The sequence below is a fragment of the Labeo rohita genome, chromosome 20 (assembly GCF_022985175.1).
Source record: "Labeo rohita strain BAU-BD-2019 chromosome 20, IGBB_LRoh.1.0, whole genome shotgun sequence".
NCBI classification, from domain to species: domain Eukaryota; kingdom Metazoa; phylum Chordata; class Actinopteri; order Cypriniformes; family Cyprinidae; genus Labeo; species Labeo rohita.
This window is the reverse complement of record NC_066888.1, coordinates 21,763,727-21,791,723: the sequence shown is the minus strand read 5'-3', so window position 1 is coordinate 21,791,723 and position 27,997 is coordinate 21,763,727. Positions and strand designations below refer to the sequence as shown.

General features: G+C 36.6%; 2 protein-coding genes across 9 annotated transcripts in view; one reads left to right on the top strand and one right to left on the bottom strand.

The window, feature by feature from the left end:
• Positions 1-8: 8 nt before the first annotated feature.
• Positions 9-15,747, bottom strand: ak9 (adenylate kinase 9). 2 transcript variants are annotated; one of them, XM_051139547.1, is made up of 37 exons: positions 15,656-15,747; positions 15,312-15,422; positions 15,064-15,127; positions 14,935-14,987; positions 14,739-14,835; positions 14,480-14,592; positions 14,192-14,362; positions 13,474-13,596; positions 13,299-13,373; positions 12,413-12,514; positions 12,192-12,331; positions 11,787-12,109; positions 11,594-11,635; positions 10,944-11,074; positions 10,714-10,864; positions 10,481-10,598; positions 9,268-9,347; positions 8,923-8,970; positions 8,583-8,777; positions 8,340-8,467; positions 7,285-7,488; positions 6,493-6,795; positions 6,303-6,424; positions 5,936-6,155; positions 5,750-5,842; positions 5,448-5,675; positions 3,943-4,161; positions 3,610-3,823; positions 3,298-3,499; positions 3,045-3,191; positions 2,362-2,579; positions 2,077-2,273; positions 1,825-1,994; positions 1,621-1,719; positions 1,412-1,514; positions 550-664; positions 9-385 (listed from the first exon to the last, which is right to left on the bottom strand). In XM_051139547.1, exons 2-37 carry the CDS (start codon positions 15,411-15,413, stop codon positions 162-164), a joined length of 5,334 nt encoding a protein of 1,777 aa, XP_050995504.1. In that variant the 5' UTR covers positions 15,414-15,422; positions 15,656-15,747; the 3' UTR covers positions 9-161. The 2 variants fall into 2 exon arrangements, with proteins under 2 accessions (XP_050995504.1, XP_050995505.1); XM_051139548.1 differs by lacking the exon at positions 11,594-11,635.
• Positions 15,748-18,145: 2,398 nt separating this feature from the next.
• rock2b (rho-associated, coiled-coil containing protein kinase 2b) overlaps positions 18,146-27,997 on the top strand; it is a 39,684-nt gene continuing 29,832 nt past the window's right edge. For 3 of the 7 annotated variants that reach the window (XR_007830043.1, XR_007830044.1, XM_051139549.1), the window contains exons 1-4: positions 18,146-18,760; positions 24,280-24,361; positions 26,004-26,104; positions 26,525-26,662. Coding sequence is in view for 5 of the 7 variants with exons in the window: in XM_051139549.1 (XP_050995506.1) it covers positions 18,662-18,760; positions 24,280-24,361; positions 26,004-26,104; positions 26,525-26,662 (420 nt within the window). In the remaining 2 variants the exon portion in view is untranslated. The remainder of the gene's footprint in view (positions 18,761-24,279; positions 24,362-26,003; positions 26,105-26,524; positions 26,663-27,997) is intronic. The other 4 variants (XM_051139552.1, XM_051139553.1, XM_051139550.1 and 1 more) reach the window with 3 other exon arrangements.

Below are 27,997 nucleotides of genomic sequence, written 5' to 3'. Positions count from 1 at the left end.
GGCTCATTCATATCTTTAATTGTCCATTGAATAGGATACATTAACAAAGTCCTCTTAAAATGTATATGTGTCAGTTTTATTTATACAATATCAACCAACACTGATCAAATATTGTGATATGCTGAGTCTGACTCAAGGTTTTTATTATTTGAAGATATGTTCTAACTTCCCCCAAGCTGTATCAGACCCGAGGCTGTTTTGGTGGACTTCTCCAGGGCCAGAAACCTGTCCAGCTTCTGTGCAAAATCAGGGGGCAGGTTGTGAGGGGATCTGTGTGTCTTCATGGTGGTACTCAGGTAGGAGATGAGCTCACAGCATTCCTCGAACTTCTGAAGTTTCTTTTTGTACTTCTGACGAATATAGTCTGGGTTCCTGCTGTTGAATGCTGTTGGGATGGAAGGGTAGAAAGTTGACTTTATTGGAAAATATCCTACATTGAATAAATGCATTTCTTTTACAAACTATGAACAGATATTATTCAGGTTAGATTTCCAAACCACTCCCATTTCAAGCTATTGTCAAAAGCAAAAATAAGACATTCAAGGCCACCTTTCAGATGAAAGGCCAGGTACAATATAGCAGATCTCTTCACACTGAGAAAGGGGAACTTTGGCTTGAGTTGACCAACAGCAGTCATGGCTTTGATCACGGGAACTGCCACACTCTGTGATAAAAAAACAAACATGCATAAAACAAAATACATGTACAATAAAAAATAAACTCAAGTGTGGTTAATATAATAAATAAACTGCCACAAAAACATCTACTATGTTTTAAACATACACTACCAGTCAAAAGTTTTTGAACAGTGAGCTAAGAATCTGCTCACCAAGCCTGCATTTATTTGATCCAAAGTACAACAAACACAGTAAAATGCTGAAATATTTTTACCTTTTAAAATAACTGTTTTCTATTTGAATATATTTTAAAATGTAATTTATTCTTGGGATTTCAAAGCTGAATTTTTAGTATCACTACTCCAGTCACATGTAATTGATTATTGATAATAATAATAATAATAATAAATGTTTCTTGAACAGCAAATCAGCATATTAGAATGACTTCTGAATGTTCATATGACACTGAAGACTGGAGTAATGATGTGTCAAATTTAGCTTTGATTAATTACAATTTTAAAATATATTCAAACAGAAAGTAGTTATTCTAAATAGTAGTAGTTTTAGAATATTTCTGCTTTTGCTGTAGTTTGTATCAAACAAATGCAGCCTTGGTGAGCAGAAGAGACTTCTTTAAAAAAAAAACATTAAAAATCTTACTGTTGAAGAACTTCTGACTGGTAGTGTATTTTATTTAAACATAAAAACATGGTTTATTGATGATTACTCAGTTATGTGACCAATATGTATAGTAAAACATAACCAGTAGATTCTCTGTTTCAATGCCCTCTTACTTGTTCCAAATAGCCCATAATCGGTAAAGAGGTTAGTAAGACCGGATCTTCCAACGGAGGTAGTTTATGTGGAAGTTTCTGGTTCCAGTAAGTCTCAGGTGACCTAAGAACAGTTTTGTTGTGAATTACCTGTGTTTGCTATTTTAATATGTTTTATTCCTGTAATGGCATCAGCCAATCAGGAATCCCCCTGCCAAATGGCTACTCACTGAAGAAATTTTTCCTGTTTCTTTTCACTCTCAAAGATATAGATCCTATTTCGGTACTCAACAGCATACTCCGTGTTTCCACGCACCAAGGCCTCATACCTACAGGTAAAAAAAAATGTAGCTTATTAATGATTACAGTCAGCAAAACTACAGTATAATTAAGGTAATTACTCCCGTAAGTGTTGCAGAGTGTCTTTACTGTACCTCTGTTGACCATCCATATACGTGACAGGGCAGAAACCCTTCATCTCCACCTGTAGAGGGAACCTACTCTTCACCTGGCCTGCGTTGAGCTTATGAGGCAGGAGTGGAGGAGGAGGTAATGGGTAAGGGCAACCTGGAACCACAAACTGTTCTGGAGACTCTAGAAATTTCTTATTAAACACATACAGAGAAATCTGAGTTAAACCAATATTTCTGTGTGCAGATGAACATGCTGCTGGACCGATACGTTACCTCTAGAAACTCCCTGCTAGCCATTTTATAGAAATGACCCTTGAACTCTGCAGCCAATTCCAGTGAGCTATTATGTGAACAGTCCACCAGATGGCGATGAAGAGCTAAGCTAACTGGACAGTACTGCCCGAACTCGCCCAGCCGAGACTGCAGCTCTCGTGGGGTAATACACAGTCTGTTTATACAGGATGCCTGGCCTGTGAGAACAACAGCACACTGTTTTATAATAATGAATATTAATAGTGATTCTTGTTTGACTACTGTGCATCATTTGCATGCTCTCACCTTTTTGAATCCTTTCCAGGTAAGCATGAATGTGTCTCAAGCTAATGCGAACCTCATCTAAAACTCGCTCCCACACCCACCATTTGCTCTTGTGACCATCAACGGGAGTCCAGTTGTGATACTGCTGATGAAAATGTAGCCTGAGAGCTTCAACTTCTCGTCTGAAGCAAGAGTTGCGAATGTTTAGGACCTGGGGGCTGTCATGCATTGGGTAAGGCCTGTCGGAGAGAACTGCCATAATGTTACAAATGTTGAACATTTGCATTTAATATACATATGCCAGACCACAATACCACAACATTTGTAACACTGTCCAAAAAGAAAAAAACGTTTTTATGTCGTAGTTGTCAGCAGTGAGATAAAATTCTGTTTAGGTCAGTGTTGTTAACAAAGTTGTTAATAAAAAGTCATAAAAATAATTTTCATTAATTAAAAAGAAATATAAATATTATAAATGTAAAAAATAATTTATAATTTATAAATACAAATTAAAGCTAAAGGGAAATAAAACTCTTAAATATTAAAATAATATTTAATACTATTTTATAGAAGTAGAAATAGAAAAAATATATTTTAAAAATATTTAAAAAATAAAAACATCAAACAACAAAATTACTAAAACTTGACCTAAAATTAAAAAGAAAATTGAAAATAATAAAAATAAATAAATGTGCTCATCTGACCTGTTGTTTTTTTCTCTGTCCCTCAGGCCTCTCCTCAGCACTTCCGCTGTGTCCAGTTGCAGTTCAATCACTAGCATAGGAATAATGCTGCAGGATTCCAGTAATTCAGCCTGATGCTTGGTCACAGGGAAGCCGTCCAACACAAACCTTTGAACACACACACATATAGACTAACAGTCATCTGTCTTTGAGGTTATTTTTCTTACAGAAGTGCATTTCTTTGACTGGGATATACTGTAGTTGTGGTCCTCACCCACGTGTGCTGCAAACCAGGCTCATTACTGCCACTTCCAGGCACTGGATGGCCAGTTCATCAGGTACAGTCAGACCCTGGTTTAAATGCTTCTGCACCTGATTAGCCAGCTTAGTTTTGGCCTGGTTGTTGAGCACCATACGTATCGCATCCCCAATTGAGAGACGAGCGAGACCGTACTCGCGTGCAAACACCCGGGCCACTGAATGTACACACAGGCCATTAGCTACTACAAAAACAATTGCTTTTTTGGTATTATATATTTTTATAGCACTTTCAAAATACTTATAATGACTTTGCATGAAATCTGACCTGTGGTTTTGCCTGCTTTGGGTGGGCCTATGATAGCCAGTTTGATGGGAAGGGAAGGGTTGGGCTTTGACTGACGAAGGTATTTGATTGGGTTGAGGATGAAGGTGTTGCGTGTCTCCTTGGATGCAAAAAAGTAGATGAACTGGTGTAGGATGACAGGGAAGGTGGCGCTGAAAGGTCCCTGTGGAGGCTGGATCAAATCTCCTTCTGCGTACTACAGAACATAACTGAAAACTGAGTTTTTTGTCTCTTTGTTTTCATTGTAGGCTATTTTATTATAGGTTAGGTTATATTTTTTAATTCACTGACAATATGTTGTATTTCTGCCCTTACCTTAACAGGATCCCAGCAACCGAAGGCACTGGGATATTTAAAGGAGCTATACAGAAGTCTTCTGGCTAGACTGTAGCTAATTGGCTGGCACATTTGAAACAGTGACTCTCTGTTAACCATCAGAGGTTTGATTCCCTGTAGGAGCTGGTACCTCACAATCCGAGGCGGACGGCCTGCGCTTATAACCAGACGGGGGATTTGGTTGTCTGTTAGAAAATCCTAAAAAAATAAATAAAACCAATCCATACTTAATTCTCTACACAATTGCTAGAACTGAATTGAACGAAAGCATTAAAGGAGAAGTCCACTTTTAGAACAACAATTTACAAATAATTTACTCACCCCCTTGTCATCCAAGATGTTCATGTCTTTCTGTCTTCAGTCGTAAAGAAATTAAGGTTTTTGAGGAAAACATTTCAGGATTTAGAGTCATTTGAAGCTGCATTTAAACTACATTTTGGAAGTTCAAAATCGGGGCACCAATGAAGTCCATTATATAGAGAAAAATCCTGAAATGCTTTACTCAAAAACCATAATTCTTCTCAACTGAAGACAGAAAGACATGAACATCTTGGATGACAAGGGGGTGAGTAAATTATTTTTAAATTGTTGTTCTGGAAGTAGACTTCTCCTTCAAAGGATTAGTTCACTCCAGAATTAAAATGTCCTAATCATTTACTCACCCCTATGTCATTCAAGATGTTCATGTCTTTCTTTCTTCAGTCGGAAAGAAAGTAAGGTTTTTGAAGAAAGCATTCTAGGATTTTTCTCCATATAGTGGACTTCAATGGGAGCCAACGGGTTGAAAGTTCAAATTGCAGTTTCAATGCAGCTTCAAAGGGATCTACATGATCCCAGCCAAGGAATAACGCTCTTATCAAGCAAAACAATCTGTCATTTTCAATTTTTTTTTTTTTAATTTTATACTTTGTAACCACAAATGCTCATCTTGCACTAGCGCTGCGTCTACGACGTAGGTACACAGTCACGTTGGAAAGGTCACAGGTGACGTCACAGGTGACGTAGGTAGAAGTACCAACCATGTGTTTAAAAAGTGAACGTGCAAAGAAAGTCAAACGCGCTTTACAAAACTGTCAGACAATTTTGAAGTTGGGGGAGAAAAAGTGATCCAAAATGATTACGTAATGCATGAAGTCGTAGATGCGCATTGCAGAGCTAGTCCAAGACAAGCATTTGTGGTTAAAAAGTATATACCTATTTATTTTTTTTTTTAAATCAATCATTTCGCTGGAGAAGACACTTATTCCTCAGCTGGGATCGTGTAGAGCAGTTTGAAGCTGCACTAAAACTGCAAATTGGACCTTCAACCCGTTGATCCCCATTGAAGTCCACTATATAGAGAAAAATCCTGGAACGTTTTCCTCAAAAACCTTTATTTCTAAATCAGGAAATTTTAATTAAGGAGTGAACTAATCCCTTAATGCTAACAAGAAAAGGCAATTTCCTTGGGAATTAAATGGACCTTTCACCTTTCTTCTCCTTACCGTCATACTAGTGATGTTGCTGTCATCCTTCTCAAACCTCTGACTGATCTCCATCTCCAGCCTCTCTTCTGCACCAGCTTCTGTTTCTTCATCCTCTGCCTCCTCTTCCTCAACAGGGGGAAACTCCTCCAGCAGCATGGCCTCCATCTCCTCCAATTCCTGCTGCTCTTCGTCCATCATCTCTGATTGCACCTCCTCGTCATCGTCATCGTCATCGTCATCCTCATCCTGATGGAGCAACAGAATGTCTAGTCAGAATGTGTCTAAGCCAGGAACAAGACACAAAGACAGTGATCAATCACCTGTTCTTTGAGGGGCCTGAGAGTGAGTGGACTGGGTTTTTTGGGTGCACGTTCAGCCATAAGCTCAGCTCTTCTCTGGGTGATGGCCCGGTCCTGCAGATTGACACAGACCGTGACTATATTGAGTATACAGTCAAGTTTATAAGCTTTTATCCCAAATGCTGAAGTTTTGGCTTGAACACTCACCCTGAGTTCCCTCCGCAGCTTAATGACCAGACGCATCTGTTCTTGCTTGCGATCTCGCCTCTCTCTCCAACGTGTGAGCCGCGAGGGCAGGAGACGCCGCACCACCTCAGAAACCTCTACTGACATCACCGCCACCACATCTGGAAACAAGCGATGCTCCACAATGAAGGATACCTCCTCTTGGTTTTGGGGAAATCCCTCCAGAATAAAGCCTGTGGATCTGAAGGAGAAGTTTTACTTCACTACACTTTAAAAGATTATTTTAAAAAAGTATAGGTAGCTATTTAATAGTAAAACCAATTATCAGTCTATTTCTAACTGTGCTTTTTCTCTTTTGTATGTCTTTGTTGTGTGAAAGAGCATTTACTTGTAGGGCTCCTGGTTCCACCACTGTAATAAAACCATTTCCAGTATCTCCGGAGGGAGAGGATCTCCATCCTGCAGGTATGCCTTTATGGCCTCCTCATCATCAGTCAATGCTTGTTCTTCCTACAAAAACACAATTATTCAGTGACAAGCAATGCATCAAGACAGACATACAAGCATCGCTCTTTTACCTTTGTATCAGGATTATCAGAGGCAGTATCCTCATGACTAAGCTTCTCTTCCTGATCTGGAGACACTACACTCTGACCCTGGGCCTGAGCTTCCAGCAGGCCCTGCAGCTCTTCTGGAGGTTCCTCAGGGGGTTCAGAATCATCTGCATATGACACATGTTTTTGGGTCTTCTGTAGGATGAGCTCCTGCAGTCGCTCTCGGAACTGGATGTGAAAGACTCCCAGCTGATCAGCAAGCCACTTCCCATGGGTGGTCTTCCCAGAACCCCTCACTCCTAGCATGAAGACCCGCAGCGCAGGTGGCTGGTGGCATACATGTGGTTTTGTGTTACAGTTCATCATACAAGGGATCACACAAAATGCATGTTATTGTTTATTTAGTACTGACCTGAATAAGATATTTCACATAAAAGATGTTTACATATAGTCCACAAGAGAAAATAATAGTTGAATTTATAGAAATGACCCTGTTCAAAAGTTTACATCTCCTTGATAATCCTGTGTTCTTACCTGAATGACTCACAGCTGTGTTTTTTTGTTTAGTGCTAGTTGTTCATGAGTCACTTGTTTGTCCTGAACAGTTACACTGCCCGCTGTTCTTCAGAAAAATCTTTCAGGTCCCACAAATTCTTTGGTTTTTCAGCATTTTTGTGTATTTGAACCCTTTCCAACAATGACTTTCACACTGAGGACAACTGAGGGACTCTTATGCAACTATTACAGAAGGTTCAGACACTCACTGATAGTTTGTGTGAGTTTTTATCAGTCATCCTAATAAAATGCTGCTTATACCTTTAGTAGTTGTATGTTAGAGACGTAGATTTCAGGATTCTGTAGGAACTTTTCTTGTGCCTCTGTGCTGGAGAAATAATAGACTTTGTCTCTGTATTTCGCAGCATATTCATCCAGACACGGTTGTAGCGTACCCCTCTCCTTCAGGACCACTGGACAAAAATGCTTGGTGTCTCCCAGCTGCCTCTTAAAGCTGACATCCTCCTGAGACCATCATAAACAAAAGAGTGGTATGATATTTTTAATGTTTTTACATCTTAGAAATTGTTGGTCTAAGTCAGAGTCTCCCTAACTGGGGTTTGTGAGTTGGAGAAAGCTAAATAATTAAATAAAAAAGGTAAAATTTAAAATATATTTTTATATCTTGGGTGAACAGCCCTTAATGCAGTATTTTAAAGTCAACATGGATTTTATTCACAGCCAATTTTACATCTCTAATACAGTGTATTTTAGAGTGAAATAGAGTGTTTTCACGACGTGAACGTAAACAATGCTACTGAACTAAACGAATTTTGCACATTGCATATTTTGCTGATCACTGCTGCTGAAAATGGTCACTTATTGTCATGTTTTGGGCTGTACTAATCGGTCAGCCCAGGAAAAACATTTGGAGTACTATAGACTGCCAAAAGTTATAACAAATCAAGGAGAAGAGTGCAAAAACTGCCTGAGGAACAAAAGGCGTTTGTGGTTGGCTAAACTGAACCAGGATTTCCAGGGCAAGAATCTTGACAACATTCGTGTTTGTTCTTATCAATTCCGGTCAGGTAGGTGAAATATTAAGCTAATATCTTCATTAATACTGCTCGTACATATCTTAACCACCTATTAACTTTTAGAGTTTGTCAAAATATTGTGCCCTTTCCTGCTTACTAAGTCCTTCTCTATATGATTTAGCAGCTTCCAAATTTTTTTCGTGGTTTAGACAGCATAAATTTGCAGAACAACATATTCAGCACTACATTAACAATGCAAAACATCTGGGTAAAGCGTGACGTAAGTGCAAACCCTCTATAGTGCAATTTAATTAGTGCTGCATTAATGATGGCGCTAACCTCTGATTCTTCTTCCTCCTCTTCATTAACATCATCTCGTTTCTCAGCCTGTGTCAGCGCATGTATGGCCTCTTCCTCCTCCTCCAGGTCTGCACTAGATATGCTCATAGCTGTGTACTTAAATGGCTCTGAGAGAAAGACATTTAGAGGGAGAAAGTAAAGATATAGTGAGTGAGAGGAAATGGCTGCTAATTTAGAGTGAAAGAAAGAGTCTGAAACTGTCAGACAGTCCACTCCACATACTCTCCATGTGGTAGATCAGCTCTTGGAGGATGCCCTGAGGGGTTTTGTTGCTGATGTCCAGTATAGCATAGCTGCAGGTGATTGTGTGTTCTATGTTTTCCCAATCTGCCAAAAACTGCTTCAGCTGCACACTAAAGGCCTCCATCTCTGGGCCGTCAGGATAACCATTTTCCCACACCGTTGGCAGCACCACCTCTGCACACACAGATATATTTAGAAATGCATAAATAAACACTTTCATGAAGTCGTAAAATTATAACTGACACTCAAGTAAAGGTAAATAACAGTGAGTGCTGAAGGAAAGATAAACAAATATATAATTAATGGTAAGACTACAAACCTTCACTGATTAGAGTTTTGTCTTCTTCATCAGACTTATCAAAACTCTCTGCAAATACATATAAATTACTTATCAAAACACATACCTTCAGTCATTCTAATATGCTGATTACTACCAACGTTGAAAACAGTGCTGCTTAATATTTTTGTGGAAACCGTGATGTATTTTTTCTGGATTCTTTGATGAATAGAAATGTCAAAAGGCAATTTTTTTGAAATAATTAAAGAACTTTTTGTAATATTACATTATTATGGTAGTGTATGTGCAGTGTATGTACAGACAGATGACTTCCAACAATTTCATCACTGTCAGTATCTGTTGTTGGGAGATGTTAAAGAGTACTACCTGACTCCTCATGCAGCGTTTCTAGTTTGGACTTGCTGTCAGTAGGCTGTGAATCTTTCTTTGAGTCCTCAGTGTGTTTCCTGCAAAAAAAAAAGCATGTAAACTGCTGAAAATATGCTTAAAATGAAATCTTACCACCATTTTAAAATATGCAAAACCACTTTCTTACATTTACATCATGAAATTCTTAACTGTATCTTAAATATTGTTTTCTCCACAGGTTTTTGAGATGCTTTTTAAATACAATTTGATCTAAATTAATATCTAATTTAAACCTGGAAGTAGACCTAGAATTCTGAATGTTTCATCATATTTTTAAAGGAGAAATTCCAGAATGAAAATTTGCTGATAATTTACTCACCCCCATGTCATCTAAAATGTTCATGTCTTTCTTTCTCCAGTCGAAAATAAATTAAGTTTTTTTGAGGAAAACATTCCCAGGAATTTTCTCCATATAATGGACTTGGGTTGAACAATGGGTTGAAGGTCCAAATTGCAGTTTCAGTTCAGCTTTAAAGGGCTCTATACGATCCCAGCTGAGAAATAAGGGTCTTATCTAGTGAAACAATCAGTCATTTTCTAAAAAAATAAAAATGTATATACTTTTTAACCACAAATGCTTGTCTTGCACTAGCTCTGCGATGCACATCTTCATGAATTGCGTAATCACGCTCGTCTATGTATTTCGGTTGAAAAAGGTAGGGTAGGGCGAAAAACTCCACCTCATTTTCTCCTCTAACTTCAAAATCGTCCGACGTTCATTTTCCTTTTATGTAAAGGGCGTTTGACTTTCTTTGCACGTTCTCTTTGTAAACATTGGGTCGGGACTGTGTCGGTGTGAGGTTGAGCTAGGGCAAGACAAGCATTTGTGGTTAAAAAATATATAAAGTTGTACTTTCTTTTTTTTTCAGAAAATGATTAATCATTTTGTTAGACAAGACCCTTATTCCTCGGCTGTCATCGTGTAGAGCCCTTTGAAGCTGCATAGAAACTGCAATTTGGACCTTCAACCTGTTGGCAACCATTGCAGTCTACTATATGAAGAAAAATCCTGGAATGTTTTCCTCAAAAACCTTAATTTCTTTTCGACTGAAGAAAGAAAGACATGAACATCTTGGATGACATAGGGGTGAGTACATTATCAGGAAAGGAACTTCTCCTTTAATTGCAAAGTTGAAGTCTGAACCTGTCCCCTTATATTAACCACACTCACAGTCTCTCACTGATGTCTTGTGTTTTCTGCAGTTTTCTTTCTTTTTGTAGGCGAGCCAGCACGGCTCTATCCACCTCTTCTTTATTCTGTTCATACATCCTGGTTAGTACAGTCCTTCCTTTAATAAACAAGTGACCATGATAACTAAGTGGACATCATGGCCTGAACAATCATAGATTATTATTTGATATCAAAAGCAAGACTAAGAAATGAAAATACATGTTTTTTCTCACCCTCTCCATCATTGTCTTTCAGACAGAATAGGACTTCTGGTTTTACAACACTATGTAGTTCCTCAATGGTGATCAGCTGTGATCTACTGCTGGGAATGTTATCCAGTATCCATCCTCTTTTATGTTCAGCATCCACATCTTCAGCCTCGATCTAACAACCCACATGCATTCTTAAAAACAAATAATGCTACGTAAGTGTAAGAGCTAAAGGAGGGAGCTCAGCAGTCTACCTCTCTTATGTGTTTCTCAAGGGCCTCCAAAAAAAGCTCCCGTGGAGCTGTGGCTGGAGACTCTGCTGCTTTCCTCATAGCTTCCTCCACAAAAGCTTGAACATCTGGGTGATCTTCTGTCACCTCTATTGCTATAAAAAGACACATTATCAATTCAGTGTTATTTTATTTTTTGTATATACTATTATAGTGTTTATTCAGATTTTGAATTGGCTTTTATATTTAAATTTTGAATTTTAATTAGATTAGTTTTTGGTAATTTTGTAATGTGCTTTTGTCATTTTTATTCGTTTTTGTTGTTTCAAATATTTCTTTTAGTAATTCAGAGGTTTAGAGTTTAAGTTTACATTTTAATGTAAAATTTATTTTTTTGTATTTTATCTTTATTTCATAGAATCAAAACAATTTTTAATAGTTTTAGTTATCAAAACAAATAATTGTAGCAAGTTGCATTTAATAGAATTTATGTTTAGTATTTATAGTATCCAATAGTAACTGGGTTACTATTTAACTTCATATCTTTTCAATTATTTCACCAACTGGGTGTGTCTCTAAAAATACAATAAGTGAACAATATGTTAAAGAACATACATTGTTATCAGTGAAACTAAGGGGGTGTAAAGTCCATGTTGTCTGTGGATTGACCTCACCTAAGTAAGTTTCTTCAGATTGTTCCTCATTAATCACATTACCTACAAAAATTAAGAAATGCCATCTTAAAGATATCAAAGAATACCTTCAAATTTCAACCTACAGTGAACAATGCAAAACAAATTATGAAATTATTATTCTGTCATGCTATGGAGCTTGTTCTGTAGAGTTACCAAGTTGGTATTTTCTAACCTGATGCATTTGTAGCCTCAAGTGGCATCTTGGCCCTGATCTTCTCTAAGCCTGCGAGTGTGGCGTCTTGACGCACTTTGTCCAACATGTCCTTTTTGAACATACCCAGTGTACATCCCATCAGTGCTTCGACATCTACCACTACAGCCCCATAATGCTCAGCTAGCATTGCACACATTGTGCTCTTTCCTGAGCATGCCGGACCAATTACTGACACCTTGCAAGGCAAGTGGGGTATGTGTGGCAGAAGGTAGCATTGAGGGTTCTTCATAAACTTCTGAAGGGCTTCCTGAGATGACAGGATGTAGAACTTATCCATGAAGCTGGTTGAGAGAAACAACTGAATTTATAAACAGCCCCTCAGGATGAAGTAGTTTTAGTTATAATAAATTAGTTTTCACTAACCCAACAGCAAACTCTGGTCTGCCCTTGATGATCCTGCCCTCTTTGAGGGCCACCGGACAGTTGCCGGACCATCGACTCCTTCGCCATTGAAAGCCTGGTGCGACATTCCTACAGGAAGACAGAGTACGAAACAGCTCCTCCTAAAAAAAAAGCACAGACAAGGTGAAGAGACACATTAAATGAAGGTTAGTTTAGGGAGGTGTGTGTTTACGTTAACTGACCGTGTCCATCTGATCAGCAAGCTCTGCTTCCTCTGTTGGCATTAAACGTACAGGTACCGCTGGACACCTCACAGCCATGGATTCCAAACGAGACATTACTGACTGTGAACGTGGACAGACAATTGTAAAGTTCAGTGTTTAAATCATTACATTGTACAGTATGTCATATTATTTGAATGTTAATGATTTCAAGACAGAAATATATTTTAAAGACGTTTAGATCCAATAGCTACAACATGCCACATTTGGAATATAAATCTATAGGGAAAAATCTATTCCCTTAACAGTTTTTTAATACAAATTCTACAACTAGTTAGACTAAATTTTACACAATAAATAAGCTTACAATAAATTCTAGTAAAGGTGGTCATGAGTAGTTTAAACAGATTTTAATATATGTTAGTGCTGGTTCAAGACTAGTTTTCTCCACTTTTCATTAATCTTTTAGTTTTTAGATAGTGTTTGACTTTCTACAAGTCATATTGTTCCAAACCTGTAAGACGTTCATTTATCTTCGGAACACAAATGAAGATATTTTTGATTTCTGACTTTCAGCTTTCTGACCCTTCATAGACAGCAACGCAACTGAAATGTTCAAGGCCCAGAAAGGTAGTAAGGACATTGTTGAAATGTTCCATGTGACATCAGTGGTTCAACTGTAATGTTATGAAGGTACAAGAATAATTTTGTGCATAAATTGTTAAATAAGTTATTATTTTGTTGTTGTTTTTTCTACCTGTCTGGGTCTTGAACACGGTAGTTGGGTTGCTGACTATGCAGGGTCAGAAAGCTCTCAGATTTCGTCAAAAATATCTTAATTTGTCTTCCAAAGATGAACAACATGAGGCTGAGTAATTAATGACAGATTAATTCAGAGGTCACCTACCTCATAGAGCTCTTCTGGTACCTTGTTACCATCCAGCTCAAATAAACATGGAGGATTGTGGTCCGCCATGTAATCCTACAAATCAAACATAAGTATAATTGTTCTTAATGCTTTTTCATTGTTTCTAAAATAGTGTGTCTAGTATGTATGTGTGTAATACTATAGATGCCAATACCTCTAGAGGCCTGAGGATGGTGTCCTTATAGTGCATGATCCTGCTGTTGGCATTCTCTGGGTAATTCTCGCTGACTCTTACTAGCTGTGTGATCATGTCTTTCTCGAACTCTAACTCTTCCGTCTTAAAAACAGATTTTCAATTGCATTTAGTCAATTTAAACATTTGGCAGTTCTGAAATCATTCATGAAACTTGTGTAACATTTTCAGCAATCTTAATAGTCCATATACTACTTTGGTAAAGTGTCTGGCAAATAAATCATTGCAGTAATATACTGAACTCAGTTTCCATCTTTGTCATTCCTCAAATGAGTAAATGGATCTCATTTAGGGGCCCAGGGCTCACTAGGAGGCCTTCGCATACCCAAAAATAAAAATTCTGTCATTAATTACTCACCCTCATGTTATTAATTACAGTTGAACCACTGATGTCACATACACTATTTTAACAATGTCTTTACTATGTTTCTGTAGCTTAGCTGTAGTAGCTTAGCTGCTCTTGGATTTCATCAAAAATATCTTAATTTGTGTTCCGAAGATGAACGAACGTTTTACAGGTTTGGAACGGCATGAAGGTGAGTAATTAATGACAGAATTTTCATTTTTGGGTAAACTATCCATTTAAAATGGGACCACAGAATGATTTGACATTATTTAAACTAAAATAATCTGGGGGGAAAAAAGCTAAAAAATGAAACTATAATGTTCTAAGTAATACCTCTTCCTCCAGATCTTCTGTTTCTTCCTCTTCCTCATCCTCTATGTTGCTGCTTTTCTTGACTGACTCCTTCTTCACATCAGGGTCCCACTGCTCCCTCTGAAACACACGGCCTGTCTCTGGATGTTGACGCTCATCTGATAGCCTGCAGATCAGATCCTGGTCTGCACACTTCATACATACACACACCAAATGTCATTCCCTTATTAGAAAGTGTTGAGTGAATTACAGCAATGTCACCATGTTAAAATTCAGTGGAATATAGGTAGTATTAAGATTATAAAACACCTTAATGTTGATGATGAAGTCTGGTGGCATTCTGAGGCTTTTAATCAGGTCTAATTGCTCTTGTATGTTCAGATACTCCTCTGACATTGATGGCAAACAGGCCAGGACATAACCTGCTCAACCGCCATTCAGACATGTCATTACAGATATATTTACAAAACAACTAAAACTGAAGAATTTAAAAATAGAACGATTTACATGTTTGGTTAGCTAGTCATTTTTTATAAAGTTAGGTTATTTTAGTTTTGTATACCCTTACCATAATGTTCCACATCAGGTGACTTGAGCCGGTCAACAATTAACTTGACCATCATCTCTTCTGGAACAGCTTTCCCTTTAACCAGAATCTTAAAGAGCTACAGCAAAAAATATCTTCCATGAAACAGCTAGAGTTTTGCAGAGAATAATTTTTTCTATTGTGACCATGTAAATAACTAAACAAGAGTGATACAAACCTGTATACCTTGTTCTGTCTCATCACTGATGTGGCTGTTAAGAAGATCTGTATCTAAATAGAGTGAAAAAATACAAATATTCAGAAACTACATATGTAATAATGACATCAAAGGTACTTAATCATTTACCATCAATGAGGATGCAGTTCCAGGTCTTTGCTAATTTTCTGGCAAGAGTAGATTTCCCAACACCCTGAAAAAAAAAGATTACACAATATAACACAAAACACTATTTACTTGCTTTGAGGAATATTTAGGTGAGTTCAGGTTGATTGGGGCACATTTTGCCATTGAAATGCCTGGGAAAAGGTGTCCCAGTCAACCTACTTTCATTCACCTTAATGTTTGAGAGAAAAATACACATGTTGACAACTTACTGGTTTTCCAATGATGATAAAACATGTTGGTTTGGAGCGCAGAATTTCTCTCTCTGCTTCATCCTCGATGAGTTTATCCACTAACAGGAAGTTGGATGACATTGTATGATACTGTAAAGAATAAATAATAGAAGATGTTTAAATTAATCAAGAAATTCAATATCAAATCATCGTCAGTTATTAACTGACATTAAGATTCTGTTAAAACTAATGTATTAAGTATCGCGCTCATATCAAGTGCATTTAAGTAACTATCAGCTAACTTTTTTTCTGTTCTCTGTAATAATATATGCTTCGATTAGTTAATTCAACATAATATTCTCATGTTTATTGACTTTACTCACTTTAATAGTGTCTGCAGCAACAAACTGTAACCTCCATCTCTATCCGCACTTCATGTGTTGAACGCTGTCATGGCAACCAGCCCACAACAGTACTGACAGGATAGAGAGAAACGAGATCTGACGAGCTGTTTTATTTTGTTTACGTACGCTACCATAAGCTATTATAAATGTGTCCCAGAATTACATGATCCTATTGATTTTTAAACAAGACATTTGCCAAAAGTGTTTTCATATCGGTTTTATTATTAATATGATCACCAGAGGTCAGCGTTGAGCATTCTCAACTGACTGGCAATATATATATTTAAAGTGTGGTTAAAAGTACAAACACGCTTGAAACTTTAAACCACATGGGAACACAAAGTAGTAGAGGTTTTTTTTCCATTATTTGAGTGGGATGTATCTCAATATGCCACAAACCTTTAAGTAAATACCTCAACCTCGATAAAACAGGCTGTGTAGATCATTATAAGAGCGGTGGAAAACAAGGATTCATTTTGTTGTTTTATAAGATCATTTAATGCTGGATTATGGGATTTCTCTCTAGTCTATTCCATAGAAATTACTTAAGCAAGCTAAACCCTGGGGACACTTTTCTGAGACATACAACAAACTGCTTCCTCATTCCTAACATTAAGTGCAAGAGGTGGGTGTTGTCTGACACGTTATCTACTTTTTTAACCAAAACATTTGGATTTTGACACATATTTACGTTACTATAGGCGTAGATTTAAAGAATATTTAGGTTACCTTCATAACAAAGAATTATGTTTAATTCTGTCCCTCAGAATGATGTCCTCAATCTGTGCTAATTTTTTATCACTATAATCAAAATCTGTTTGGCTGATAAGAGGTCATGTGTCTAGTCTATGATATGCAGAGTCAGACTGTCTCATAAATTACAGTCCGTTTCAGCTGTTTCCATTGACACAGCACTGCTTAATGCCCGTTTCCAGTCCTCATAGAGAGCATTGAGTGTACAAAGTAACAAGTTAATGAAATATTAGCTAACATGTCAATGAGGGCCCCACATGGGTTTTATTATCAGTGTCATACACAGTCACAATGGACACTTTGAAGTGCTGCCTGTATACACACACATACACTTTCTAAGAAAATAGATGTAAAGATGTCAAAGGAGTCGAACAGTACAAAAGCTATCCACCTTTGTCTTCAACGCAGAAGTAAGCCTATTGGTGAGACTTCTGGTTCACTATCATTTATAGAGAAATAACAAAGAATAACAACCAGTGTGTTCATAATTAAGATAATACATTAAAATAATATGTGACCCTGGACCACAAAACCAGTCTTAAGTCACTGGGGTATATTTGTAGCAATAGCCAAAAATACATTGTATGGGTCAAAATTATAGATTTTTTTTTCATGCCAAAAATCATTAGGAAATTAAGTAAAGATCATGTTCCATGAAGATATTTTGTAAATTTCCTACTGTAAATATATCAAAACTTAATTTTTGATTAGTAATATACATTGCAAAGAACTTAATTTGGACAACTTTAAAGGCGATTTTCCCAATATTTTTATTTTTTTGCACCCTCAGATTCCATATACTGAAATAGTTGTATCTCGGCTAAATATTGTTCTATCCTAACAAACCATACATCAATGGAAAGATTATTTATTCAGCTTTCAGATGATGTATAAAGCGCAATTTCGGAAAATTGACACTTATGACTGGTTTTGTGGTCCAGGGTCACATACGGTAAGACACACCAGTTTGCAATATCAAGAAGCAAAATGAGCTGTACAGCTAAAAATAGCTGGGCGTGGATGAGAGCGGAAGCCAGACCCATACAATTTACAAATGGCCACACCCACACCTACGTGAAGAAAAAGGTATAAAAGGTATCTTTGTATCTTAGTTTCCCTAAATGGTACATAGTAGTACCTTAAAGCCTTGTGGGCAGCGCGCCTGACATACACCGCCGCTGTGCCACGGGCGTCCCGAGTTCGAATCCGGTTTCGAGGACCTTTCCCAATCTCTCTCCCACTTGGCAAAAATGCCAAAAAATAAATATTAAAAAAAAGAACTTTTGAGAGAGTAATTTGGATTTAAACTAATTTGATTTTATCAGCCACGACTGTTCAGAGAATTAATTGACTATTAGTATTTTTTTTTTGACACGCTGTTTGTTTGTTATGAAAATACCTCTAAAAACAAATTAGGGCAAACATGTTACCCTTTAATATAATAGTTAACACAGAGAATGGCTTTAAAATGTTTACATCAAAATGATTTAAAAAGCCTACTAAGAATGGTCACCGTGTTCACTGGAGATGTTTATGGTTATAATTTTAATCGTCAGTACTCTGAGTGCAGAAGTACACCTCAGTTCATTTACGAAACGCACATGAAAGAAGTCGTCTATAATAAGCTTATTCGTTCCATCATAAATGCATGTATGCAATCATCTAAATATATCTAGTGTAGTATATGGGGTTGTATTTAGAGAGTGACGTTTGGCTGGTAAAAGCGATTGCTGAGATAAGATCCAAAGAATTCCAGTGGCCGCAGGGGAGGGACACACGCTGCAACAAAGAAACACGCCATTTACATTCACATGTACTCCTCGCTACTTCATTTACTCAAAAATAACAGACAGGAAGATCAAGAGTGTGATTTTCAACTCCGTTTGTACACGGAAGGTTTTTCCCCCTGTAATTTTTGAACCGGAGCGGGAGAGACACTCGGCTTCCTGAACGCGTGGGTCTAACCTTTGATTTTATATTGCTGGCACTAACACGAAGAACACCGTTGTCATTTACGTAGGACAAGACACAAAACCACTGTAATTTTTACATTTATACAGCGTATGAAGTCTTCGGCTAAAGAATTCATTCATCCAGAACCGGTGAGCTTTGAGAGGCGTCGCGTTGAGTTACGGCAGGTAGTGACAAGTTTGATTTCGGACGTCTGAAGTCTCACAACCGCGGTTCTCAATCTGATGTCTACCGGGACCTTCATAACACCGAGCTGCCGCAATGTCGACCGGAGCAGGAAAGAGACTAGAAAACCGGGTGAGAATTCTGGAGTCAATCATCAAGGACCAACGATCACCTCTGAATTTGGAGAGTTTGCTGGTAAGGTTATGGGACAATGGGATGCCGTACACAAGAGAGCGTGTTTGTTGTCTTGTAGACCTTGTAACTAAAAAACATCTCTGGGGAGGTTTTGAGGGTTTGTTGTATACATATATATGTATAGAAGTGTCATGTCATTTTGTTTACATATTTTGATATTAATCAGAATATGGCCATATTCTGATTATGAAAAAATATTTTGATTTCCATAACCGGAATATTGTTGTTTCCAGGAATCTAAAAAAAGACTGCTGGCTTTGTAAGCCAGAAGTTTGTATCACGAGCTCAATATTCATTAATAGCAGCCCAAAACATACAGTAATTCTGGATGATAAAGAGTAGTTAAAAAGTCAAGTTAAAAAAAAAAACACACACACACATTTTTGCAGCAAGAAGGAAACTTAAGGGGGTTTTTTCTTCCTAAAATTTTGCATACATTATAAGTCACATCTTGGCTGACATTTGTCTTGTGACATTTATTTTGTCAACATGAATGAGTTGAGTAAATTTCTGTTTAAAAATGGCTAAAATGTACAGTACTAGCAAGAGCTTGTATCTCCAGTTGCAATCACAAGAAAAACACATGCATGTTTATTCAAAATATGATGATTACATTTGACGAATATTTTCTATTTTCATTTATTAATTATTTATTTATTTATATATTTTTTTTAATTAATACCAGAATATAAGACATAATAGAAAACAAATGCACATGTAAATCAATAAAGATACCTACATTTAAAAAGAGGGAACTAGGTCTATTTGTAAAATGAATACGATCACATTTTCAAAACACCATTAGTTATCCAAATTACCTATATAGGCCACATTGGCTGTTGCAAAGAATGTTTATGAAAGATTAGATTTTGTGTTTGTATGTTGTAATGTTAATATAATATGTGACCCTGGACCACAAAGCCAGTCTTAAGCAGCACGGGTATATTTTAGCAATAGCCAAAAATACATTGTTTGGGTCAAAATTATTGATTTTTCTTTTATGACAAAAATCATTAGGATTTTAAGTAAAGGTCATGTTCCATGAAGATATTTTGTACCATAAATATATCAAAACTTAATTTTTGATTAGTAATATGCATTGCTAACTTAATTTGGACAAGTTTGAAGGCGATTTTTTTATTTTTTTGCACCCTCAGATTCCAGTAGTTGTATTTCGGCCAAATATGATCCTATTCGAACAAACCATACATCATTAGAAAGCTTATTTATTTAGCTTTCAGATGATTTAGAAATCTCAATGTCAAAACATTGACCCTTATGACTGATTTTGTGATCCAGGGTCTCATATATGCTATTATATTAAGACCACCCATTAAGATAATAAAGATACCAGTTCCTAGACATTTACAACACAAAACAAAGCTGCATTATATGTTGAGGGTGTAAACAAATGAGTGGACGCTTGTCCCAGAGGATTGCGGTAATGTTCCTGTGTCTTATCTACTGATCAGTGTGTTATCAACACACCCTCCTCCACAGTAATGTTGCTGTCTTTTGACAGTAATATTTTCCCCCAAATACAGCACTGTATTGTCCAGGCCTAAAGCACCAGGCTTCACTTATTTTACGTGGTACAGCTATATCATTAGAAGGCAGGAAGTAGCTTTACAAAAGTGTGAAGATACCATACATGTTTATTCAATGACTGAGTTAGGGTGAAATGTGAGGACTTGTCAAGCAAGCTTTACAGGGTGAGAATGTCTAGAATGTGTGCTCCTATTGTCACTTCCCCTCAAAGAGTGAAATCTCTTACCTTCTTACCTAACATTCTCCTCAGCAGAAGAAAACCCTCATTCCAGACAAGCACTACATTTTTGAGCAAGACTAAAAGTTGGCACACCCTGCTTTCTCTGGTTGCTTTTTTAGGCACTATCAAAATAGGTCTCAACTGTCTGCCTATGGTATTAATTAGTCATTTCGCATAAGCTTTTATCTGAAGCACATTATTAGACTTATCACAAGGAAGTTGTCTGAATTTAAGTGGCTGGCTCAAGGGCACAATGGTGACTTCATACAAGGACTTGTTCCTTTATATAGTAGCTGTTTCTTGTGCTCAGGAATTATTTCCTCATTAATAATATTTTACATCTAAAGCAGCAAATAGTATTTTTAAAGATTCCTGTTGGTATCCTAATAAAAGCTGTTTTGTTTTACATGGAGTGGGTTGCCTCAGGGGGCAGCCATTTTGATATCACATGACCAGCTGAATACTTCTCATTTAAAATAATGCTGAATACTGACTGCCAGTAGCACATTTCAGAAATGTAATCGGTACATGAATACTTTTTTTGGCTAATGCATCTACAGTAAAAGTCCAAGACAACTGCTAAATCAATTACTGGGTTCAAGCACTTTAAGGCATTTAAGCACATATGAAAAAAAGACATTTAACAAGCTTGTCACCACCAAATCAATGTTTTAAAAAATTTTTTTTGGCAAATCCAGGTAATTTTCCCTAGAAATATTGTTTTTTTTTTTTATGTTTATCACTGTTATAGTGCCAGCTTTAGTCTGATCTTCCTAAAACCTTGCATGCTTGTTTAGAATCACCTATCTCATGTGCTCACCAGGTTTTGTGAAGTTTTGAGTTTTCCTTCAGGCTTTATAGGATTTTTGGTAAATTTGGACAGGCCCCTTTTCTAAACGACCCGTTATAGCCTAACCAAAGGGTAAACTTTTTTTTTTTGATAATTATTGACTTAGAGAGTCCAGAGAATTGTACTGCAGTGTTTTTTCCAGATTGAGCAAAAAACCTAGGACTGATTTGCAAAAGTAGGTTTTTTACATCTTCTCAATCATTTAACAAACGATTTGATTGACAGCAGTGGTTCTAGAGGCAAAGTTGTCTGGAATGAAAAGTTCTATCACATGATACAAAAATGCACATATGTGCGACAAACCACATAATATACTATCATTTGCTACCTTGAAAAATGCGATATGCCCCCCCAGTGGGCAATTCCTTTCAAATTTCTCTCAGACCTTTAGGGCCGTAAGTCGAACAGGCCAACCGAGTTTCGTTCTGATCAGCTTCCGTTAACCTTGTTTAACAGGTGCTCAAATTCGTCGGCCAATGCCGGTCATGTTTTTTGAGATCTGCAAATGTCCTTATAGACACTTGTGGCACTTTGGACCAAGACTATGCACACCGATCATGTTGAAAGAACAAAGGGTTGTGCAGTTATAGCCATTTTTATGTTTTTTTCCCCCTCTAATAGGGCCACCAAGTGGCCAAGCTCCACATTTTTTCCTGTGACCTCAGATTGAGCTCTTAGATAAGTGTTCTGAGTTCTCATTCTGTTAAGGAGTTAAAGGCGTTTTACTAAAAGTGGCCCTGCCCCTTTCAAACGTTTTGGCGTCCCTTTGCGACGTTAAGTCAAAAGTTCAACTTTTTTTGATAATTGTTGATATTCACTCTTGGTTTGGTTCCGATCAGGCAAAAAACCTAGGGCTAGTTTGCAAAAGCAAGTTTTTCATTTTCAAATACCTGAAAAATTCACCAGGCTCATGATCGAATTTGAGGTCGTTTTGTAAGACACTTGAGCCTGCGACTGACGGTTTAGGAGTTATGAGCATTTTTGTACTTTTGTTTGCTGCAGCGCCCCCGTCAGGCCGATTCGGGCGAGCCTTGGTCACATTGTAGGTGGTGTGAGTACTACCATCCCTCCAAATTTTAATTCTCCACAACTTACGGTTTGGTCTGGAAGATCAGTTTTACATAGAGATCGCTGATCTGTGACCATTCTAACAATTACAATAGGGTTTCAGCGCTTCGCGCTTGAACCCCTAATGATTAATGAACGTACCTTAAAATAATACTTCAGGACACACAGACATGCAGAAATATTTATACAAAGGCAAGCCCTTTAATTCTCTGTTGGAAAATGAGATGATAGCGTTACATGCTGCACTGTTCCACTGATGGAAAATGATAGCTATCTATGAACAAACGCTGGAGGTATTGGGTGCTGTATTTTTGGTGTGTGTGTGTGTGTGCCCGTCATACACTGGCTATGGGAGGCCCAGGGAAAGACCTAACTAAATCCCTGCTGGTTCATTCCACAGCACATTTACTTAGAAACATCCACTCACTACCTCAGCTGCTTAGCCATGCATGCTAAGTCAACTCTCAGTAACAGAGTTGAAAATATACACAGTCTATGTTGAGTTGAGTTTCACTCCTCTTTTATCCAGAGGATTATGTCCTGTCTTACACATGATCTTTGAAGTCATGCTTGTCAGACAAAGCTCCATTTTAGTTGTGATACTAAAGTCATTTAGTGTGGTGTTTGTGATATTTGTGATGCAACTAGTAATGAACTATGGACACTTTTTTTATAATGAGTCTCATGACCAATGATCTTTTATTATATTGGATGCAGACTCATTGTGTCCTGCTGTGTTGCTACCAGGGGAAATGTCATTCAGGAAGCTGAGGTCACATCCTTCAATTGAGAAGAGAGATAGCTGGCTCCAGCTTCCTTTGAGCGTGTGTTTGCGTTTTTAAACGCCGTATTGTGGACTGACTCCTGGTGCAAAGAAAACAGGATTCTGTCGTTGATTGTGTTCTTAGTGTGTTTTGGTTTGTATCTGAGTACTGCTTTATGTTACGGAAGCAGAATTCATGTAACACACATTGCAAACTTAAACCTAAACTTTGAAGATATACAGCTGATTTAAGTAAAAAAAATACAAAAGTTCAAAAATACAGGAAAAATGTTAATACTATGAAATATTATTACAATTTAAAATAACTGTTTTCTATTGTAATATATTTTAAAATGTAGTTTATTCCTGTGATGGCAAACCTGATTTTTTTAGCATCATTACACAGGTCTTCAGTGTCACATGATCCCTCAGATATCATTCTAATATGCTGATTTGCTGCTCAAAAAACAGTTTAAAACTGTTCTGTGGCAGATTTTATCAACTGGGTTGTCATATTAGCACTGTGCTATTCTGCTGTTCTAACTGTTGAGCCCTGGATTAGCTGTTTTTCTAACCTTTTGGGCCAGCTAGTTTATAACGTTGACTCGGCCAAAAGTGTTTGGGTGGGGAATGTTGGGGGTGGGGTTAAGTGTGTGTGTGTGTGTGCTATGTGTGTGTCTTCTATGTATTTTTAGCTCTGCAGTGTCACCGTGTGTGTTTGGAGGGGTATTATGAGGTGATTTCCAGGATCATCCAGTGTCATTTGTATCTTTAATTTCCTAAAGTCATTTATAAAAATAAATTTACTTAATTCTGACTGTAAAGGAGACTACACAGGCCTAATCCCACTCCTAAATCTTCTCTTTAGAATTATATCCAAAGTTAAATGACATAACAGGCCTGTCAGACTGAGCTTAGTGAGTGATGAGCTCACTCTTAAGATATTTTTAGCTGTGGGAATAAAGAGGAAAGCCAATTTTAAAAATCGCTCTGTATTTGAAATGATAAGAATTATATCTTCAATGTGTGCGTTTGTATGTTTTAATGCTTTTTGCTTTTGTCTTCTGCAGGATTCAGTAACTGCTCTGGCCCTTGATCTGAATCATCCCGCACTGAGAAAGAACAAAAACATAGATTCCTTCTTAAACAGATGTAAGTCTCTTTAGAAGTGCAAGGCTTAATACATTTGTTGAACGTGTATGGCTTTTGCTGAATTAAGCTTTATGACCTCCTGTTGTCTGAAATTATAGAGCTCTGTGTCAGTAACTTATTGCCTACATTCTTTTCTGGAATAAAAAATAATCATAAATCATAACGTATATCGCTAAATATTGTTATAGCGGTATATGGATATATCAGTACACCTCCAAATCCTACTGTCAGCCTTGTTAACACATAATAGACACTTTACAATTACACATTTATTTACTTTGAGTAAATATTATGTAAAATGAGTAAATACTATGTAAATAAAAAAGTAATTCAGCAAGTACACCGTTATTGTAGTCTACTGGCAATACAGAAATCGGTCACTATATATACATATATACTCTGTGTGTATATACAGTTGAAGTCAAACGTTTACATACACCTTGCAGAATCTGCAAAATGTTAATTATTTTACCAACATAAGCGGGATAATAAAACTGCATGTTATTTTTAATTTAGTACTGACCTGAATAAGTTATTTCACATAAAAGACATTTACATATAGTCCACAAGAGAAAATGATAGTTGAATTTATAAAAATTACCTTTTTAAAAGTTTACATACCCTTGTTCATGAATCCCTTGTTTGTCCTGAACAGTAAAACTGCCTGCTGTTCTTCAGAAAAATCCTTCAGATCCTTTGAATTCTTTGGTTTTTCAGCATTTTTGTGTATTTTAACCCTTTCCAACAATGACTGTATGATTTTGAGATCCATATTTTCACTTAGGACAACTGAGTGACTCCTATGCAACTATTGTAGAAGGTTCAAACGCTCACTGAAGCTTCAGAAGGAAACGTAATGCATTAAGAGTCGCGGGGTGAAAACTTTTAAAATTTGAAGATCAGGGTAAATTTAACTTTTGTCTTCTGGGAAACATGTAAGTTCTGTTCTGTAGCTTCTGAAGGGCAGTACTAAATGGAAAAAATATATTTAGGCAAAGTAAGAATAATGTACACATCTTCATTCTGTTCATAAGTTTACACCCTTAGCTCTTAATGCATTGTTTTTTTCTTCTCAAAATCATACAGTCATTGTTGGAAAGGGTTCAAATACACAAAAATGCTGAAAAACCAAAGAATTTGTGGGACCTGAAAGATTTTTCTGAAGAACAACAGGCAGTTTAACTGTTTCGGACAAAAAAGGGACTAATGAACAACTTTCACTAAAAAAAAAAAAGATTGTCAGGTAACAATCAGGATCATTCAGGTAAGAACACAGTGTTAAGAATCAAGTGTATGTAAACTTTTGAACGGGGTCATTTTTATAAATTCAACTATTATTTTCTCTTGTGGACTATATGTAAATGTCTTTCATGTGAATTATCTTATTCAGGTCAGTACTAAATAAAAAATAACATGAATTTTGTATGATCCCTCTTATTTTGATAAAATAATTAACATTTGGCAGATTCTGCAAGGTGTATGTAACCTTTTGATATCAACTGTATATAATTAAATAGTTAAATTAAAAATTAAAGTGAAAACTGATTATTTTTTTTGAGTCTGCTATAATGCTAATGTGTTTGTTAATAATTAAATGATAAACTCTATACATGTAATAATATGCGTGGTGTAATCTCTCTAGATGAAAAGGCTGTGTGTCGCCTCAGGGAAGTACAGGTGAAGCTGGATGATTTTGACAGAGTCAAGCTGATTGGTCGTGGAGCATTTGGCGCAGTGCAGCTGGTGAGTAAGTGTGTGCCAGAGAGTGTGTGTGTGTGTGTGGGTGTGTTTATGTGAGAGTCTGCCCATGTTATCTGCTGTTTGTCTTGAGGCATAGCCTTTTGTGTGTGTGTGTGTGTGTGTGTTAATGCCTGTGAGGCTTGTACGCACATGTTCTGCCTGCTCCTACTTACCTGCAACAACACAGAGCTTGCATGCTTTTGTCTTTGTGTTAGGCACATATTGTCTTTCTCTTTTAGTTTGACACTTGTCAGTCAAAAAATGTATAAGTCAGTCTTTATAAATAGTTAACCATGGTAGAGCATTATGAAGAAGAATATCATAACCTTGTCAGTGTGTCAAACGACATATTGCAGAATGTGTGTCATTTCATTAAAGGGCTATATGGATGTTTATGATGTTAATGCACATATGTTCATATAGGTACGACACAAAGCATCCCGTCAAGTGTATGCCATGAAGCAGCTCAGCAAGTTTGAGATGGTCAAGCGCTCTGACTCCGCCTTCTTCTGGGAGGAGCGTGACATCATGGCATTCTCCAGGAGTCCTTGGATAGTTCAGGTGAGAGTCCCTCTCATATACACTGCCGTTCAAAAGTTTGGGATGTTTTTTAATTCTTATGCTCATCAAGGCTGCATTTATTTGATCAGAAATCCAGAAAAAAGTAACATTGTGAAATTTCAATGTAAAATAACTGCTTTCTAAGTGAATATATTTTAAAATGTGATTTATTCCTGTGATGCAAAGCTTCATCTTCAGTGCCACATGATCCTTCAGAAATCGTTCTAATATGCTGATTTATTTTTAATGCTGAAAACAGCTGTCCTGGTTAATATTGGAAACTGTGATACTTTTTTTCTAGTATTCTTTAATAAATAAAAAGTTAAAAAGAACAGAATTTATTTAAAATAGATTTTTTTGTAACAATATAAACTACCATTTAAAAGTTTGTGTTAAAATTTTATTTGTTCTTTTTTTTTTTAAGAAATTAATACTTTTTAAATTGATAAAAAGTGATAGTAAAAACATATTTTGTTAGAAAATATTTCTATTTTGAATAAGTGCTGTTCTTTTTACCTTTTTTTATTAACAATTCCTGAAAAAAAATCACAGGTTTCAAAAAAAATATTAAGCAGCACAGCTGTTTCCAACATTGATGATAAAAGTAATAAATTGGAATATCAGAATGATTTCTGAAGGATCATGTGACTGAAGACTGGAGTAATGACTGATGAAAAAATCAGCTTTGCATCACAGAAATAAATTATATTTTAAAATATTTTTTAAATAAAAACACATTATTTTAAACTGTAATAATATTTCATAATATTACAGTTTTCTTTTAATTTTTGATCAACCAAAAGCAGCCTTTATGAGGATCAGAGAATTCTTTAAAAAACATTAAAAATCGTACTGATTCCAACTTTTGAACAGCACTGTATAGATATGCATGTGTGATACTTTTTACTGAAGTATGTTTGAGAACTAGAGAACATTTTGTTCTCTTAGAACTTTTGATAGTTGATAATAAAATGTTAAAATGTTAAAAATGCAAACCAGCTGCTATCTGACTGACAGGCGGTTGTGTATTGAATGCTTGCACATCACAGGATGCACCTGCACGTGTTGTAGTACTATAACACGTCAGTTATGTCCTAATGTAAATAGGCAAGACAAGAAATATCAGATCTGCTCATTAGACCTTGAAGTCTAACAGAATTGCTGCTCTAATGTTGGTTTCTCAACAATATTAATGAACAATATGTGTTCTTTATAATAGACTGTTATCTTAAATGATGATTAATAATTAATTGAAAAATACTTGAAGACAACATATACCTTTTGTTTTTAACTTTATATTTATAGTATTTACTATTATATGTATAGCAGTTTAAA